This window comes from Penicillium arizonense (assembly GCF_001773325.1).
Source record: "Penicillium arizonense strain CBS 141311 chromosome Unknown PENARI_contig013, whole genome shotgun sequence".
NCBI lineage: Eukaryota > Fungi > Ascomycota > Eurotiomycetes > Eurotiales > Aspergillaceae > Penicillium > Penicillium arizonense.
Window position 1 is genome coordinate 524305 of NW_019173290.1, and position 14688 is coordinate 538992.

The 14688-nt window shown below is 51.2% G+C and overlaps 5 protein-coding genes across 5 annotated transcripts; 4 read left to right on the forward strand and 1 right to left on the reverse strand.

Annotated features, from left to right (window-relative positions):
- Positions 1–3042: 3042 nt before the first annotated feature.
- Positions 3043–5385, forward strand: PENARI_c013G07227 (serine/threonine-protein kinase; the record flags this gene model as incomplete). The annotated part of the gene is made up of 2 exons (XM_022633264.1): positions 3043–3201; positions 3256–5385. The coding sequence occupies 2 exons, from the start codon at positions 3043–3045 to the stop codon at positions 5383–5385; spliced, it is 2289 nt and encodes a 762-aa protein (XP_022486927.1).
- Positions 5386–6633: 1248 nt separating this feature from the next.
- Positions 6634–7887, forward strand: PENARI_c013G00412 (exosome non-catalytic core subunit RRP42; the record flags this gene model as incomplete). The annotated part of the gene is made up of 2 exons (XM_022633094.1): positions 6634–7173; positions 7264–7887. 2 exons carry the CDS (start codon positions 6634–6636, stop codon positions 7885–7887), a joined length of 1164 nt encoding a protein of 387 aa, XP_022486858.1.
- Positions 7888–8264: 377 nt separating this feature from the next.
- PENARI_c013G09850 (uncharacterized protein) lies at positions 8265–9158 on the reverse strand (the record flags this gene model as incomplete). Its single annotated transcript, XM_022633323.1, has 2 exons — positions 8265–8651; positions 8775–9158. 2 exons carry the CDS (start codon positions 9156–9158, stop codon positions 8265–8267), a joined length of 771 nt encoding a protein of 256 aa, XP_022486822.1.
- An 872-nt stretch (positions 9159–10030) lies between these two features.
- On the forward strand, positions 10031–10918 carry PENARI_c013G05150 (uncharacterized protein; the record flags this gene model as incomplete). Its single annotated transcript, XM_022633207.1, has 5 exons — positions 10031–10061; positions 10170–10468; positions 10524–10682; positions 10748–10842; positions 10894–10918. The coding sequence occupies 5 exons, from the start codon at positions 10031–10033 to the stop codon at positions 10916–10918; spliced, it is 609 nt and encodes a 202-aa protein (XP_022486943.1).
- Positions 10919–11701: 783 nt separating this feature from the next.
- Positions 11702–13625, forward strand: PENARI_c013G10865 (uncharacterized protein; the record flags this gene model as incomplete). The annotated part of the gene is made up of 2 exons (XM_022633349.1): positions 11702–12251; positions 12322–13625. The coding sequence occupies 2 exons, from the start codon at positions 11702–11704 to the stop codon at positions 13623–13625; spliced, it is 1854 nt and encodes a 617-aa protein (XP_022486972.1).
- Between the last annotated feature and the right edge of the window lie 1063 nt (positions 13626–14688).

Here is a 14688-nt window from a genome sequence, read left to right on the forward strand (position 1 = left end):
ATCATCATCTACATGCACAATAACTTATGTCGTCGTGAGATGCTCTAATTATACGTCGTAATCCATAATCCGTCTCAGTTCGCATCCGCCTGGCGGGGACAGGATTCGGCGCCAGATCATTGGAACATTGGAAGTTTCTGGTGGCCTTCCTAGCTGGGTATTAGTGCTGTATTCAGATCCGCACTCTGTCTATCCATATCCATATCTCTGCGGAAGGGGGCAGGGGCCGAGGGGCACGAAGGAAGGGGGGCTAAATCTAAGTCTAACCATGAAGGAATAAGGGTATGGACTAAACGCCAAATAAGTAACACCTTCCCGAAACGCATATATAATATACTGTAGAGAGTTAGGTTAGAGACGCCGGTTTTGGTTTTCTTTTTTAGGGGTTAGACTCTTATTTTCTTTCTGGTTTTCTGCGTTACTGCAGTGACGGTGGAACCATACTCTACTGGAAGCACTGGCAGTTGGAAAGCTGCACGGTTTGATCAGCCATTTAGATCTGACATGATCTGTGTGTGTTCCAGCGATCACATAGGGGCCCGGGGATTCGGGGATGCTGAAATCATGGCGACTGGAGCATTTTGGAGACTTTCGGTGTTTGGGGTGGGCCCACATGGACTGGACTAAGGTTTTTAGCCTGCATTGGTTTACTGTTAACGGTGTGTTCCTGGGCAATCCTCGTTTCTTTTTGTGGGGAATTTTGGAATTGGATTTAAGGAGGCCGGGATCAACCTCCTTTGTGCAGGTACCAGCACGCTGTAAGGACAGGAGATGGACAGTGCATGGAGGCAACTTGCTGTAGATTTGTCAGTGAAGATGTGTGTGGCAAGTTAATGTGGCAGGTTGAGGGGGTAACAAGAGTGGCAAGACAAGACGGAATAGACCCTGATAATTGACTTTGTCTCTCGGAAAGATGTACTTCTGTTAGACAAAGAACCGTTGCATTTACAGTTGAGTTTACAGTCGTTTCCATGGTCACCCAGGAACATCCTTCTCGAAGACCCAAGGAACATGACGGCGCCTCCCGGCACACTGGAAAACAAATAGTTTCCAGTGGCGACATGCGCGATCACCCCCTAGGCCTCACAGGAGAGCGCATAGTGGTCGCGGGTAGCAGGGACGGGCCTGGACGAGGTCCACGGTGGAGAATTCCGCGGTGCCCCGAGTCGACCGGTGCATCATTAGGTGTTTGTGAGGGATTCGGTGGGCCATGAGTGGCTGGGATGGAGCAGAATACTGGATCGCCGTGGAGCGAGTGGGCTGTTCTGGAGCTCCGGCCAATGGCATTGTTGACTCCATCGCACTACGAGGTCTGTATTTGAGTGACGGAGTTTTGAGGGGCGTATTGGGACGCGGTGTGTATATTCGCGTCGATGATTTTGATCCACTGGTATTGGGATTTTTCCCCTTTCAGATTTGAGATTTTGAGATCGGATAGGGATGACTGCCGAGGATTGAAACGATGGGTGTTGGGAGTAGATGAATAGGAACGATGTGTAAAACCAACAATCTAATAATCTTGGATCTTTGCGGGCCAACGGCCGCCCCAGGGTTCGTCTAGTTGACAGGCGAACTTCCTGCAGGTAATGCAATACCTGGAGATCGACCTTCATTTCCACGTCTGTGTCCTCGGGACGTGTTCCTTTGTGGAGAAAAACCGGATGACGCGGTACGTCTCTCATGATGTCAAGACGGATTCCACGGCAACCACAATCGAGGCGCACTTTTGAGTCGAACAAAGGATGCGAGACCTGCATACGGGTTCTAGGGCGTGTATTCCGCACAAAGAACCCCTCATATGTAGCATGGCATGTAAGCTCTGTTGGCCGAAGCCGAACCTAATTGCACCCAAACATTGGTCTATCAGAAAGCTCCCCACGAAAGCTCGGATGGTCGGGAAGACCAGGTGGCAACACAGACTGAACAGCGAGAGTAAGACAGCGAGAGATCTTGGGTAAATTGCCAGACAACTCCGACGTGGGACATGACATATAGGATGCTCCTTGCTCTCAGCTGTGCACCTGTCCATTTACATCTACATGCTAAGAGGTGACTCGTACAAAGTTCTCAGGTGATAGATATACTAAAAGGATTGAAATGATTTGACGTGATAGTTCGAGGCAGTAAATTACAGGACACGGCCCAAAGCCAACACAAGACTGCGTGGTTAACGGTTACAGGCTGCAGGTGTATGCCCAACCCCCGAATTATTAGGCGCCGTGCATCAGATGACCGTGACGGTACAGTACAGAGTAGAGTTTAATGTTTTTTTTTGCCTTCTTTAGAGAATAAAACATATTCCTTTTGATATAATTGTTTATGTGTAAAAAAGTAATAAGGTACCCGTTCCACACTGTTGGTCCCATTGGTTGAGACGGGAGGAACCCGGTATTTAGCTGTATTAGACTGTATTTGTGGCTATTTGGTGGGCGGGTTACCTGTATTATCGGTGTATGGTATGAGATTGTATTTCCTTTTTCCTTTCTCTATAGTCTTATTATTCCCCCGTCTCTGCTCTTCTCTCTTTGACTGATATTTACATCTACACTGTCTACAGTATACAGAGTTTCATTTTAGTCTCCCACTTTGCCACGGTGGACTGATCTGCAACGGCCTAAGGTGATTTAATTTACCGTCTCCACGGCCCCGTCTAGGAGCTCGAGCTGTCAGCGCGTCAGGGGCTCACCCTCGGTCCTCCGATCCCTCCACCTAGAACGGGTCTTCTCCTATTCTGGATTTCTTTTTATTGCTTCGTGCCCATTTAGTAGTTTGTCCCAGATCGCCCACTACATGACCACCTTCACTCCCCCTCTTCCAACTACCTTGTCACTCCTTACTTTTCCTCCATGGGAACCCAATATTTTGGCTTGCATTGATTCTCGGATATGAGCACTTGCTGCAATTGATTCCCTATATCCACATACTACACTCTTCCCCCTACATAATTGTGAGTCCGCCTGAGATGAACCGATACTGAATACGAGCTGACCAGAGTAGAACCCCCTTCTTCGTCGATCTGCTGGCCAGACCTGAAGAGACACCATGACTGTCACATATGATGCCCCGAGGTCACATACCTCGATGGCCACTCTTGAGGATCGCTTTGAAGTGATCAAGGAGATCGGCGATGGCAGCTTCGGTAGCGTCGCCGTGGCACGTGTACGGACTGCCGGTGCCCACATTGCTCGGAGAGGAACGATGGTATGGAATGCAACATGGTGCCCAGGTGGTGCGCGATGACTAACATTAGCCCAGGTTGCGATCAAAACCATGAAGAAGACATTCGACTCCTTGGCCCCATGTCTGGACCTGCGAGAGGTCATCTTCCTCCGAACCCTCCCCATTCATCCTCACCTTGTTCCCGCACTCGACATCTTCCTTGATCCCCTCTCCCGCAAGCTTCACATCTGCATGGAATACATGGACGGCAACCTCTACCAACTAATGAAGGCCCGTGACCACAAGTCATTTGACGGCAAGCACGTCAAAAGCATTCTTTACCAGATCTTGTCCGGTTTGGACCATATCCACGCCCACCACTTCTTCCACCGCGACATTAAGCCCGAGAACATTCTCGTGTCGACCTCCGCCCCCAACGATTCCACCTTTAGCCGCTACTCTAATCTCGTTACCCCTCCCTCTACTCCTCCTGTCTACACCGTGAAGATTGCCGACTTTGGTCTGGCGCGTGAAACACACTCCAAACAACCGTACACAACATATGTCTCAACGAGATGGTACCGCGCACCCGAGGTGCTTCTACGCGCAGGAGAATACTCCGCTCCGGTGGATATGTGGGCGATGGGAGCTATGGCGGTGGAGATTGCTACATTGAAGCCCCTGTTCCCCGGAGGCAACGAGGTGGATCAGGTTTGGCGCGTCTGTGAGATCATGGGCAGCCCTGGAAACTGGTACAGCAAGTCTGGCACGAAGATTGGAGGTGGTGAATGGCGCGAAGGCTCCCGCCTAGCTCACAAGCTGGGCTTCACCTTCCCCAAGATGGCGCCACACGCGATGGAGACAGTACTGCAACCCCCACAGTGGCCAGCGGCATTCGCTGAGTTCGTTACCTGGTGTCTCATGTGGGACCCCAAGAACCGCCCTACGTCGACTCAAGCATTGAATCATGAGTACTTTGCCGACGCGGTCGATCCCGTGCGACCCAAGTCTTCAACCTCGGCCAGACTGCTGGGTCGCAAGCAGTCCGACAGGAGCTTCAAGTCGCCGACCCTCACGCCCAATGACTCTCCTACATTGTCATCCAAGCCTTCTTGGTTCCGCCGATCGTTGATCGTTCGGTCAGATAGCCCTGCACCTGTCGAGGACAACCCTGCTCGGCCACCGGTCGTTTCTCAGGTCACTGCGCCTGAGATCCAGCCTGTCAAGGCGGCCCGTCCGGCCAACACCAAGCGGGCCACCTGGGCCAACGGCGCACCTATGCCTATTCTTCCTTCTATCCGCCCTGTTTCCCCTCTTTCCAACTCTGTTACCGCCCAAGCAAACGCGACAGTGGCCCATAACGAAGGCTCAAAGTCTTCTGACACCTCTACTAGCAAGGCTAGCACAAAGATTGGCCGTCAACTTTCGGTCAACTCCAATGGCAACCACTACTCGGACGTGCACCGCCAAGAAGCTGAACGGATGTTGAATGGCTCCGGCAACAACACTCCCACCGCAAAGGAGAGCTTCTTCTCGCATCTGCGCAAGCGCGCTCGCAGACTGTCAGGACGCAATGCACCCCCGCCGAGTGATGACATCGAAGCCAACGCGGGTTGCATCCCTTGGTCGAACCGGTCATCCATTGCTCTCGATGGGGCTAGCAACGAATCAAAGCAAGGTTCCGACTTGAGCGAATTGGACAAGGCGCTCCAGAGTGTCAAGTACTCATTGGACTCGTCCACTCTGAGCAATGTCCCTGTGCATTTGAGCGCCGATGGAAACACCACCAAGCGCCAGTCAATGCCTCAAGTTACAAGCAACCCTAGCCCAATCTCTAGCAGGACCCGCCGCGCCAAGCAGATGTCTACTCACCCTGTTCACCGGTACGAGACTCCCGAGGAGGAGGATGAGTTGCTGGACGAAGTGTTACACTCGGCCAACAAGGCAGCTAGGCGCCTGGCTCAAACTCAGTCTATGTCTGGCGAGTCGCCCACGGTAGCTCATCGCCATGGCGACAAGTCGCGTGCTATGCCAAGCCCGTATCCCACGCCTTCTCCCAGTGCCAAAGACTCTACCGCATTTGGTCACCAATCTACCCCGAGTAAATTGAACCTCAAGGTCGATCATGCGGCCGCCAACCGCCATTGGCCCACACCTCCCTACGAGGAGGCTGAATGGCACAACAAGGGCTCCGACTACTTTGCCCGTGGATCTAATTTCATCTAAAAATGACCTCTCCATTTTCAACATCACACGACTTTTCAAAGCGAGAAGCACAAAAATCTGGCGAAATCACAACAACGGAAGACTGAGCTCAAGGCGTATGGAATTCGATTCGGGCATTATTGTTTATTCTCCCCACGGTCTGGTCTTTCGGGGAGTTTTCATTTTCACATATGGGCATGGTTTTTTGCCAAAGGTTTCTCATTTCCACTTCATACCCCTACAGGCCTTTGTTATAGATGGATCCGGCCTTGTTTCCCATTTCCCTTTCCTTTCATGGAGTCCTTTCGTTCGTCATTATTGACATGCACATTCACATTATTTGGGGCGTGTTTCCTTTCCTTCACATTTGATACCACGTGCGCGAGACGCACTATATACCACCTTTCCTTTGCTTCACATACCTGACCTCCCCTGCACATCTTCTCGATGAATATGGCGTTCATTTTCTTTTGTTTATATACTTCTTACCCTCCCCTTGTACATTGACCAACCTTATCCTGTCTATTGCTGTCACTCATTCTTTCTGCATTTACATTGCTACAATCCATTGCCCGCTTGCCCGCTTTTCACTCTCTTGTATAATTTGCACTTTCTGACGCTGGCGGGGATCCAGCCGTTTATATACTTTTGTAATATAGCCCTCTGGTCATGACCAAATCCTTACATACTACCTCGGTGCATACATGCATTTCAACCTGCTCACGTTATACTCTTTGTAACAAATAGATTTGTAGACTGACTTTACAGTGTAAGACTGGTTGCTATGGGTGATGAGAGCGATAGGATGGTATGAATGATACCTAAGATGTAACAAGTAAGAACTAGAACTCTTCATCAGAATGTTAAAAGCGGTAATTCCATGACACTGAATTAAGATACTTACACTGGAAGGAAAATATTGTGATTGTATACTTCCACCGATATCAGCGGAACAACAATTCTCCGCCCAAATTTCCTGATTGAGACTGCTCTGCTTGACCTTACCAACTTTTTCCTTCCCCAATTGTGAACCACCAACCTCAAAGCCGAAGCTACATTGGCCACAGCTTAAATCCCACGCTCTCTACAACCACTGCGTTCAAAGGCCAACTGCATATGCTTTCCAAATCGCAGGCCGATCACCACAAATTTGAATCGCCAACAGAACGATAACCTCGCGCAAGCATCTCACAAGCTTACCAACACCCCATTTTCACACAACGACCCCTCAATCCCTGAAAGCAAAGTGGGATAAAACAAACCGCCAAAATGGCCTCCCAAAGACAAGCAACATCAGCCTCCCAAGTCCCCCACCTCTCCCCCGCGGAACTCTCCTACCTCTACACCTCCCTCAGCCTCCCAAAAACACCAATCCGACCAGACGGCCGCTCGCCCACACAATTCCGCCCCCTAAGCGCAGAAACAAACATTCTGCCGGGTACAAACGGCAGCGCGCGCATCGGTTTCGCAGATGGCACACAGGCGATCGTCGGCGTCAAAGCCGAAGTGGAGAAGACGATTATTGCGGCTGATACCCTTGACTCACGCAGTCTGGGGCAACAAGGTGACCAGCTGAACCGAGAGGGTGAGGAGGGTTCTGCTGCTGTTTCTGGGCAGGGAGAGTGGGTGCAGATGTCTATCGAGATTCCTGGGTTTCGGGATGATGATGCGTTGCCGGTTTTCTTGTCTGAGATGATGAGGGAGAGTCTTGTTGGGTCTGTTGAGGATGGGAAAGATGTGGAGATGGCTGGTGGTTTGAAGGGGAGGCTTGTTATTAACAAGCGTTGGCATTGGAGGTTGTATATTGATGTGAGTGCTCCATCTTGATCTTCGCTTCCGCGCGAGAAAGGCCGCAGAGCCTCGATATACCGTGACGAAAACTAACTAGCAAACCTATAGGTCCTCCTCCTCTCCCAACCTCTCGCCTACCCCCTCCCCCTCCTCTCACTAACAACCCACCTTGCCCTCCTAAGCACCAAACTCCCAAAACTCAAATCAACCGGCGAAGAAGACCCCTTCTTCGACGACGACTGGGCCGCCGCTGAATACCTCTACCCACGCATTACCAACAAACCCGCAAAACACACCACAACAGCGCAATCCCACCCCGTCCGCCCACCAGTAACCCTCCTAGTAATCTCCGTCGGCGAAAACATCATCTTCGACCCAAACCGGGAAGAAATCGCCGTCGCCGACGCCGTTCTGGCAATCTCCGTCACTCGCACCGGTGACTCCGATACCCTCAAACTCCTCTCCATCCGCACCATCGACCCACCCTCGCGCTTGACGCAGCCTGGTATTCCCAATTCTGAGAACGTGAATATGCTCGGTGCCACGGCGCCGTCGGATGATCCTGCTCTGCTTAATCCTGCGACTGGGGAGGAGGAGGTTTCGCGGGTTTGGAGGCCGCGTAGGGGTGGTGTTAAGAGGAGTGTTATTGCTCGGATGGTTAAGACTGTTCTTGAGAAGGGGGGTGTTGGGGAGGAGGTTCTTGAAGGGCTTGAGGGTGTTGAAGTTATTTAAAATTGGAGTGCTTTTGTATAAGTAGAAATATCCTTGGATAGGTATTGCATATGCTTTGAGATGTCGATCTCTGATGCCATTGGAGTTTGGAGCTGGTGTTGTTTGTTTCTACTTGTACTTCTCTTGTCCTTGTGTATGCTTCGTATTGAGTTGAAGTATCTTCTATGGCATATGCATAACAATGTTCTAATGTACATAAATTGATCTGTATAGATCAATCAATATCAATATCGGATATCAGAATGCCCGAATCTGGACCATCCATTCCAGCCATAATCCCCGTTTTCCACTGCATATAGCAAGCTCCCAAATGGCGATGTCATATCACATCATATCACACCACATCTCCCTCCTTACCCCGGTAGTGATACAGGAAATCACCAAATCCCAAACCACTTCTTAACGGGTCTCTTCTTTCCCTCCCAATCAACAAACTCCCCCTCACCAACCTCAACAGCAACAGGACTCTGCACATCCACCTCTTTCTTCGCCCCACCGTCCTCCTTCTTAGCATCCTCCTCCTCCAATCCATGCGCAACCCGATACATCTTCCTCTTCTCAGCATCCTCAACACGGCGGTGCCTCTGTTCACGCACACGCATAGACTCATGCTGCACATGCATACGCCACACAGAGAAGGCGCGCGAAATTGTGCCGAAGGGACTGGTTAGGAGTTCGGACCAGGATGGGAGGAGATGGGCGAAGGGGGAGGTTGCTTTGAAGTTTGTTGTGAAGGTGAATGTTGCTAGGGAGAAGAGAATGCTCTATTATAAAGAGGATAGGTTAGCAATTGCAATTGCAATTGGGCTGATTGTACTCCAGGTAAGGTTGCAGATAGATATGATATCTCAGGGTGTAGGTTAGACGTAGGTGTAGAGTAGACATACCATGGCAATCCAAATATGAATCCATTTACTAGTCAAAAACTTATGCATAACCGTCCCCTCCGGCGGGAACATATTCGGATACTGCTTCGTGTTCTGCTCTTCGATTTCCTTGGGAGTTGTGCGAGGACCGTATTCGAATGGTTGGCCTGGGGGTGCGTTTTTGGGCGATGGCGCTACATAGCGCTGGGGGTGTGACGGGGGTCGGAACTTGTCTGGTTTTTCAAGGACGCGCGGTTTGCTGTTGGCATTGGCATTGCTTTTGGCTTTTTTGAAGGCTGCGCGCGTTGTCGTGAATGTTCGTTGTGGTTGGCGGTGGAGGGTGCGCATGATTAGGGTTGAGGGGGGGCCTCGGGGGAGGAGGAAGGAAGGGATTGGGGTTGGCATTTTGGGTTGCCTGGTTTCTCCTGGCGTTGTGAGGCTGCTGGGTTGGGCCTACTATCGCGACTTTGTTGATGCGGAGTGCAATTTTTGGAGAGGCTATCACGTGACTGGATGTTGCCGGATATTTTTAGTCCGGCATTGGCCGCATATGATGAAATTTTGACTAGGTCAGCTGTTTACTTTGCTTCGATGTCAATTGAAACTATATCCATGGAGTTTATCTTTCACTTCCCCCCTTAGCGTGGTCTCAATGGATCACCTATACTATATGTGTGGTCTACTGCATAGTCACAGGCTAAATCCAGTTCGGGTTTCACTCGGAAATATACCGCCTCGGCCTCAGGATCCACATGCGGACCAGCTGGGGCGAATGAAAGAAAACTCATTTCGAAGCCACGGGGAACCCGCAGCCATTTCTCGGAAGAAGGGATATGACCACGACGCCCCGGGACTATGAAAGGGACCCCGGGATTACAAGAGATTGAATGTTTCGGGCTTTGAACTCATGATATGCAGCTATGCACCTTGGAGCTATAGTTCGGAACCCGGCTCAGGTTATGATGAGGGATGAGGTCATGAGGCGAAAGCAAGATGTAGAAGTAAAGAGCAGGTTTGCCTCTATCCATTAGAATAGCCACAAATATTCCAAACACAACAATAACAGAGAGAATTACCAGGAACAGTAAAGCGCAGACACACCGAAGTTCCCGGTTGCGCCCGTCGACCTGAATAATCTGCACGCTGATTGGCTCCGGCCCGGATTACGAGAGTGGCCGGGCTACATAAGGGAAAATCTTGCTCTCTCCCTTTCCACAATTTTCCTTCAAACTTGTACAACTATTAATCTACCATTATATCCTTTATAATACCTCACAATGGCCCCCAAGAACGACTCCTTCGCTCCCGGTAAGACTACTCTCCAATGCCACGCCATTGAGTGCAGGTGAAGCTGCTGTGTTTGAGTTGCGCGCGAGGAAAAGTGACTGTATTCCGGCCATGGTGTGGTTTCCTCAGTTGGGGATGCTGTCAACATTGAGAGGCAGTCTGACCATAGGATGCGCCGGACTCACTTTCCTCAACGCAACCTCTCGCATCGCCTTCACCTCAACCTTTGCAAATCCCATCCCCTGCCATTCAACATGACCATCACTTTCGACACTTTCTGCGTCCACTCCATGATGGCCGTCTCGGCAGTCATGGACAGAAAGAGACAAGAATCCCAAGAAACCGCCGACGCAGAAGCGAAACAGGCCGCCGAAACAATGGCTAACGCGACTCCAGGTGACGCCGCCAAGGGTGCCAAGCTCTTCCAGGTGAGTAGCTTCGACTGACGTATGCGCCGGACAACACTGACAGCTTCATTTCTAGACCCGCTGCGCTCAGTGCCACACTGTCGAGGCTGGCGGTGCCCACAAGGTCGGCCCCAACCTGCACGGTCTCTTCGGCCGTAAGACCGGTTCCTCCGAGGGTTACGCCTACACCGACGCCAACAAGCAGGCCGGTGTTGAGTGGAACGAGGATACTCTCGTAAGTCACAACTTTACAACTTTCCAGGAAGTCGCGTTCACCGCTAACCACTATGCGTCCTACAGTTCAAGTACCTCGAGAACCCCAAGAAGTTCATTCCCGGCACCAAGATGGCCTTCGGTGGCCTCAAGAAGGGCAAGGAGCGCAACGATCTCATCACGTTAGTTCGACCCACCCATAAAACCTGAAGCATAAACTAACCCCTTTCCAGTCACCTCAAGGAGGCCACCGCATAAATGATTTGACGACTTTTGGCATTCTTCTTTTTTATCGGTTCACTGGCGTGGGCTGATTTCCGGGTATCCAAAGAACCGGGCATGTATTATTATTACACCCACAATAGATTTTGATCTCCTCTTTGTCCTTACTTTGCAGATCATAAACGTTAACAAACGCATTGCAAACGGCTTGTCTTAACTGCTAAATACTGTGATGCGTTTTTGTATTATGATTGGCCCATCATGTCAGACGTATCGATTGGGCAAACATGAGCGGTCAGGCACAGCTGCACTTGGGTGGTACCAAGCGGGTACCTGGCAGTGGCGCAGTGATCCACTAAGCAACAGTGTACCTCCCTCGTACACACCAAGTACTGTGTACACGCTAGTGCCTCGAGTCTCAGCACATGACCGATGGATAGGGTGATTGGCCCAGCCTCCTCGACTCTACAAGTGAGGGGAGGGGATCTCTCTCCTTCCTGCATTGCTCGACGAGGCGTTTCGATCTTAGTACCGTATTAACCTGGATCGCATCTTCAGCGCAACTATCTCGAGAACTTATATCATACTCACGAATCTATTGCATCGCATCGCATACCTTATCGCATCGGCGCATCCATTGCGCCAACATTTGTAACGACTTGCGCAGACTGACTGTCCAGGCGCATTTACTGACTCTAGTTCCCAGGGAATTCAACTGGTTCCCGACTCTATTCCCACAAGGATTGATCTGCGCTCCGTCGCTGCGCATCTGCAGTGACTCTCCCACTGGGGCACGACACACACGGTACGCCGTCCGCCATGCTGGATGAGCTAGACAATGTCTTCGACGATCATCCATCCCTGGATGCTTCGCTCGAAGACTTCGAGAGCAACACAAACCCCCACCGCTCACCAATGTTTGGTCTTCCCTCCCAACATTCTGGGTTCCGGTCTGAAGAGTCCGACGGGGAAGACGGGGACCTTGAGGACCCAGCCCAGGAGCGTTGGTCGCCCCCAGGATTCCAACATGAATACGCCCAAGGCAGTGGGTGGTACCGCCACCAGCCCTACCTGCGCAAAGGTAACCCCCAGACGGAGCGATTGCAGCTCAAGCCCACAGTCGGGTTGAGCGTGTCGCCGTCGCAATCGCGCGAGCCAAGTCCACAGTATGAGGATGCGCTCGAAGGGCCAGCCCATGGGAAAGGTAGCGACACCACTGTCGCGGCTAATGTGCCTCTACCGCCCGGGCCAGATACACCCCTCAATGGACGATCTCCCAGTCCGGCTCCGGCTCCCAGGTCAAATCGTACGCCTCGTCATAGTCCCGAGGACGATGAAAGGGGCTTTGGAGCGGAGAATCTGAGCAACTGTAGGCCCTGTCTGATCTGGTTTCAGCTGCAGGCGCGGGTATACTAACATGTTCTTGCGAATGAATGAAGATATTCGCTTCGCAGTGCGTGCAGAAGTCCAGCACCGAGAACCCATTGCCGCCATGTTTGGCTGGGTGCGCTCCAAGTTTGAGCGCATGACAAGCTCCAAATCTAACACCACCCTCTCCATCGTCATGCTACTAGTCTCCATTGCCTTCATGCGCGCCCTACTTCTCCCAGGCCTCCCGCAATCGATCCCCGATCTCGTCAAACTATCCGGTTTCGCGCGCTCCTTTGAACCCCTGATATACTACTCAGAAAACGGAGTGCAGCAAATCGGAACCCTCCAAGAAACAGGCGTAGCAGTCTGGGACCTGAGCGAGTCGGTCCGTGGCACAAACATGACCAGCGCCCCAATAATCGTCCACCAACTCGACGAGCTCTCCGACTCCCTCAAATCCCTCTCCCTAGAGCTAACCCGCTTCTTCGCAAACGTCGACTCAGACATCGACTCCATCCTGATAGTAATGGACTGGGCCAAACGCGAACTCGAAACTCTCTCCGCCCAACCCCCAAGCTCCCTCCCAACCATCGTCTTCGACAACATGCACAACATGCTCTCCCGCCTCGGCGCCCTAGAACGCTCCCAACTCGACAACGGCAACCCAACATCGACACCACTAGGCCACCTCATAATGGCCGTCTTCGGCCCAACCTCGGCACAACGCACCCGCACAACCCTAACGCGAACCTTCACAGAGTTCCTCTCAGTCCTAGAAGAATCAATCAACAGCGAACTCTCCCACTCAACAGCCCTCTTCGCCCTATTCGAATCCATCGACCGCCAATTCCTCAACCTCCAACGAACAGTCGTCCGCGAATCAGACGCACAGGAACGTGCAGAGGGCGAAATGCTATCCTCCCTCTGGACGCGCGTCCTCGGGCCAGACGCCTCAGTCGTCCGCAAATACGAGAAGAATAAAAGACTCCTCGCGAACGTGCGCAGTCGCACAGTCGCGAATAAACATCTCCTCGTCGATCACCGTGGTCGTCTCCTCACGCTGAAGGTGAATCTCGAGACGTTAAGACGGAAACTCGTTAGTCCGCTCGTGCGGCGCAATGATTCCGTTAGTTTCGTCGGCTCTGTTGATGGTGGCAATGGGGCGGGGAATTCGGGGACGGCAGGACGCATGCTTGGTCCTGTTGAGGCTGTTATTGATGGGCAGATTCGCGGGTTGGAGGGGACGTATGATTATCTGCGCTCTGTGAGGGAGAGGCAGAAGGCTAAGCTTATGGAGATGGTTTATGGTGCTGGGAGGAAACCTTCGCAGTCGCTTATTGATGGGTTGGATGGGATTGAGGATGGGGAGTGAGAGTGGTTGGATGTGATGTCTTTGTCTCTCTTTCTTGTCTCATCCTGTATCCTCTTCTGGGCTGTCCTCATCATCTCCTCTCTTGGTTTCTCTCTGTGTCTTTGTCCTCTTTGGCGTTTCGAACATGGGCATGGGCGTATGTCGCATGGCGTCCGCGGCAGTTGTTTGGCTTTCGGTGGGAATGGGGTGTGGTGGCAACCTGGCTTAGGTATAGGACAGGACGTTCTGACCTGTTCTCAGCCTCTGCTTGTCCTTTTTTTATCGTTTCCTCTCTTTATTCTCTTCATCTTCACATTTGTTCTTGTTCTTGTTTTGCGGCGAACGGGAACAGGGAGGATAGGCTTGCAGGGGAAAAGGGATAGAAATACTTGGCGCTAGCCGGTCTGATTTGATATGACTATGACTATGAGTTCTCTTCTTTTCCGATGTCTAGTCTTATTGCATGTTTATAAATTTATAATCATGGATAATCAGGCTGGTGGGAAATGGAGGTGTGTTTTATGGTTGTTTGATTGTTAGGGCTAAATGTAGAATAGAGTCAACTTTAACTTATAGTATAGATCGCTGGGCGAGGTGATAGTACGTTTTACCCCTTGTTTACTACACTGGACTTCATGCTGGTTTCGTACCAAACCAGAGATTGTAGTGATTCTGGTCGATATCGATATCGGCGAAAGGCCGAACCAGCCACTAGGAGTGCTCCGAACTATAAGTTACCCCGGTCAATGAGAAGCAATATCGGGATGACCCCGTCTCCTATAGACTGGGAGTGCTATCCAAATGAGCATTTTCTTATGTTTCCAACAACATTTTACGCTTTGTTCGATGTCAGTTCTCTGAACTACTTGATTCTATTCATCCTTCTCGCGATCTAGATAGGATTATAGCGGTCCGCACAGTACATGTCGACACCCCAGTTTTCGCTAGTTTCTGCCTCATGGAGCAAAATCTATATCGTGTGATCAATAGTTTATTTACGTGGTATTTCAGTCTTCCCATGGCGAATGAATCCGTGACACAGGATCGGTCCGAGGCCGAGGATGCATCCGATAGTTGGGGGGGG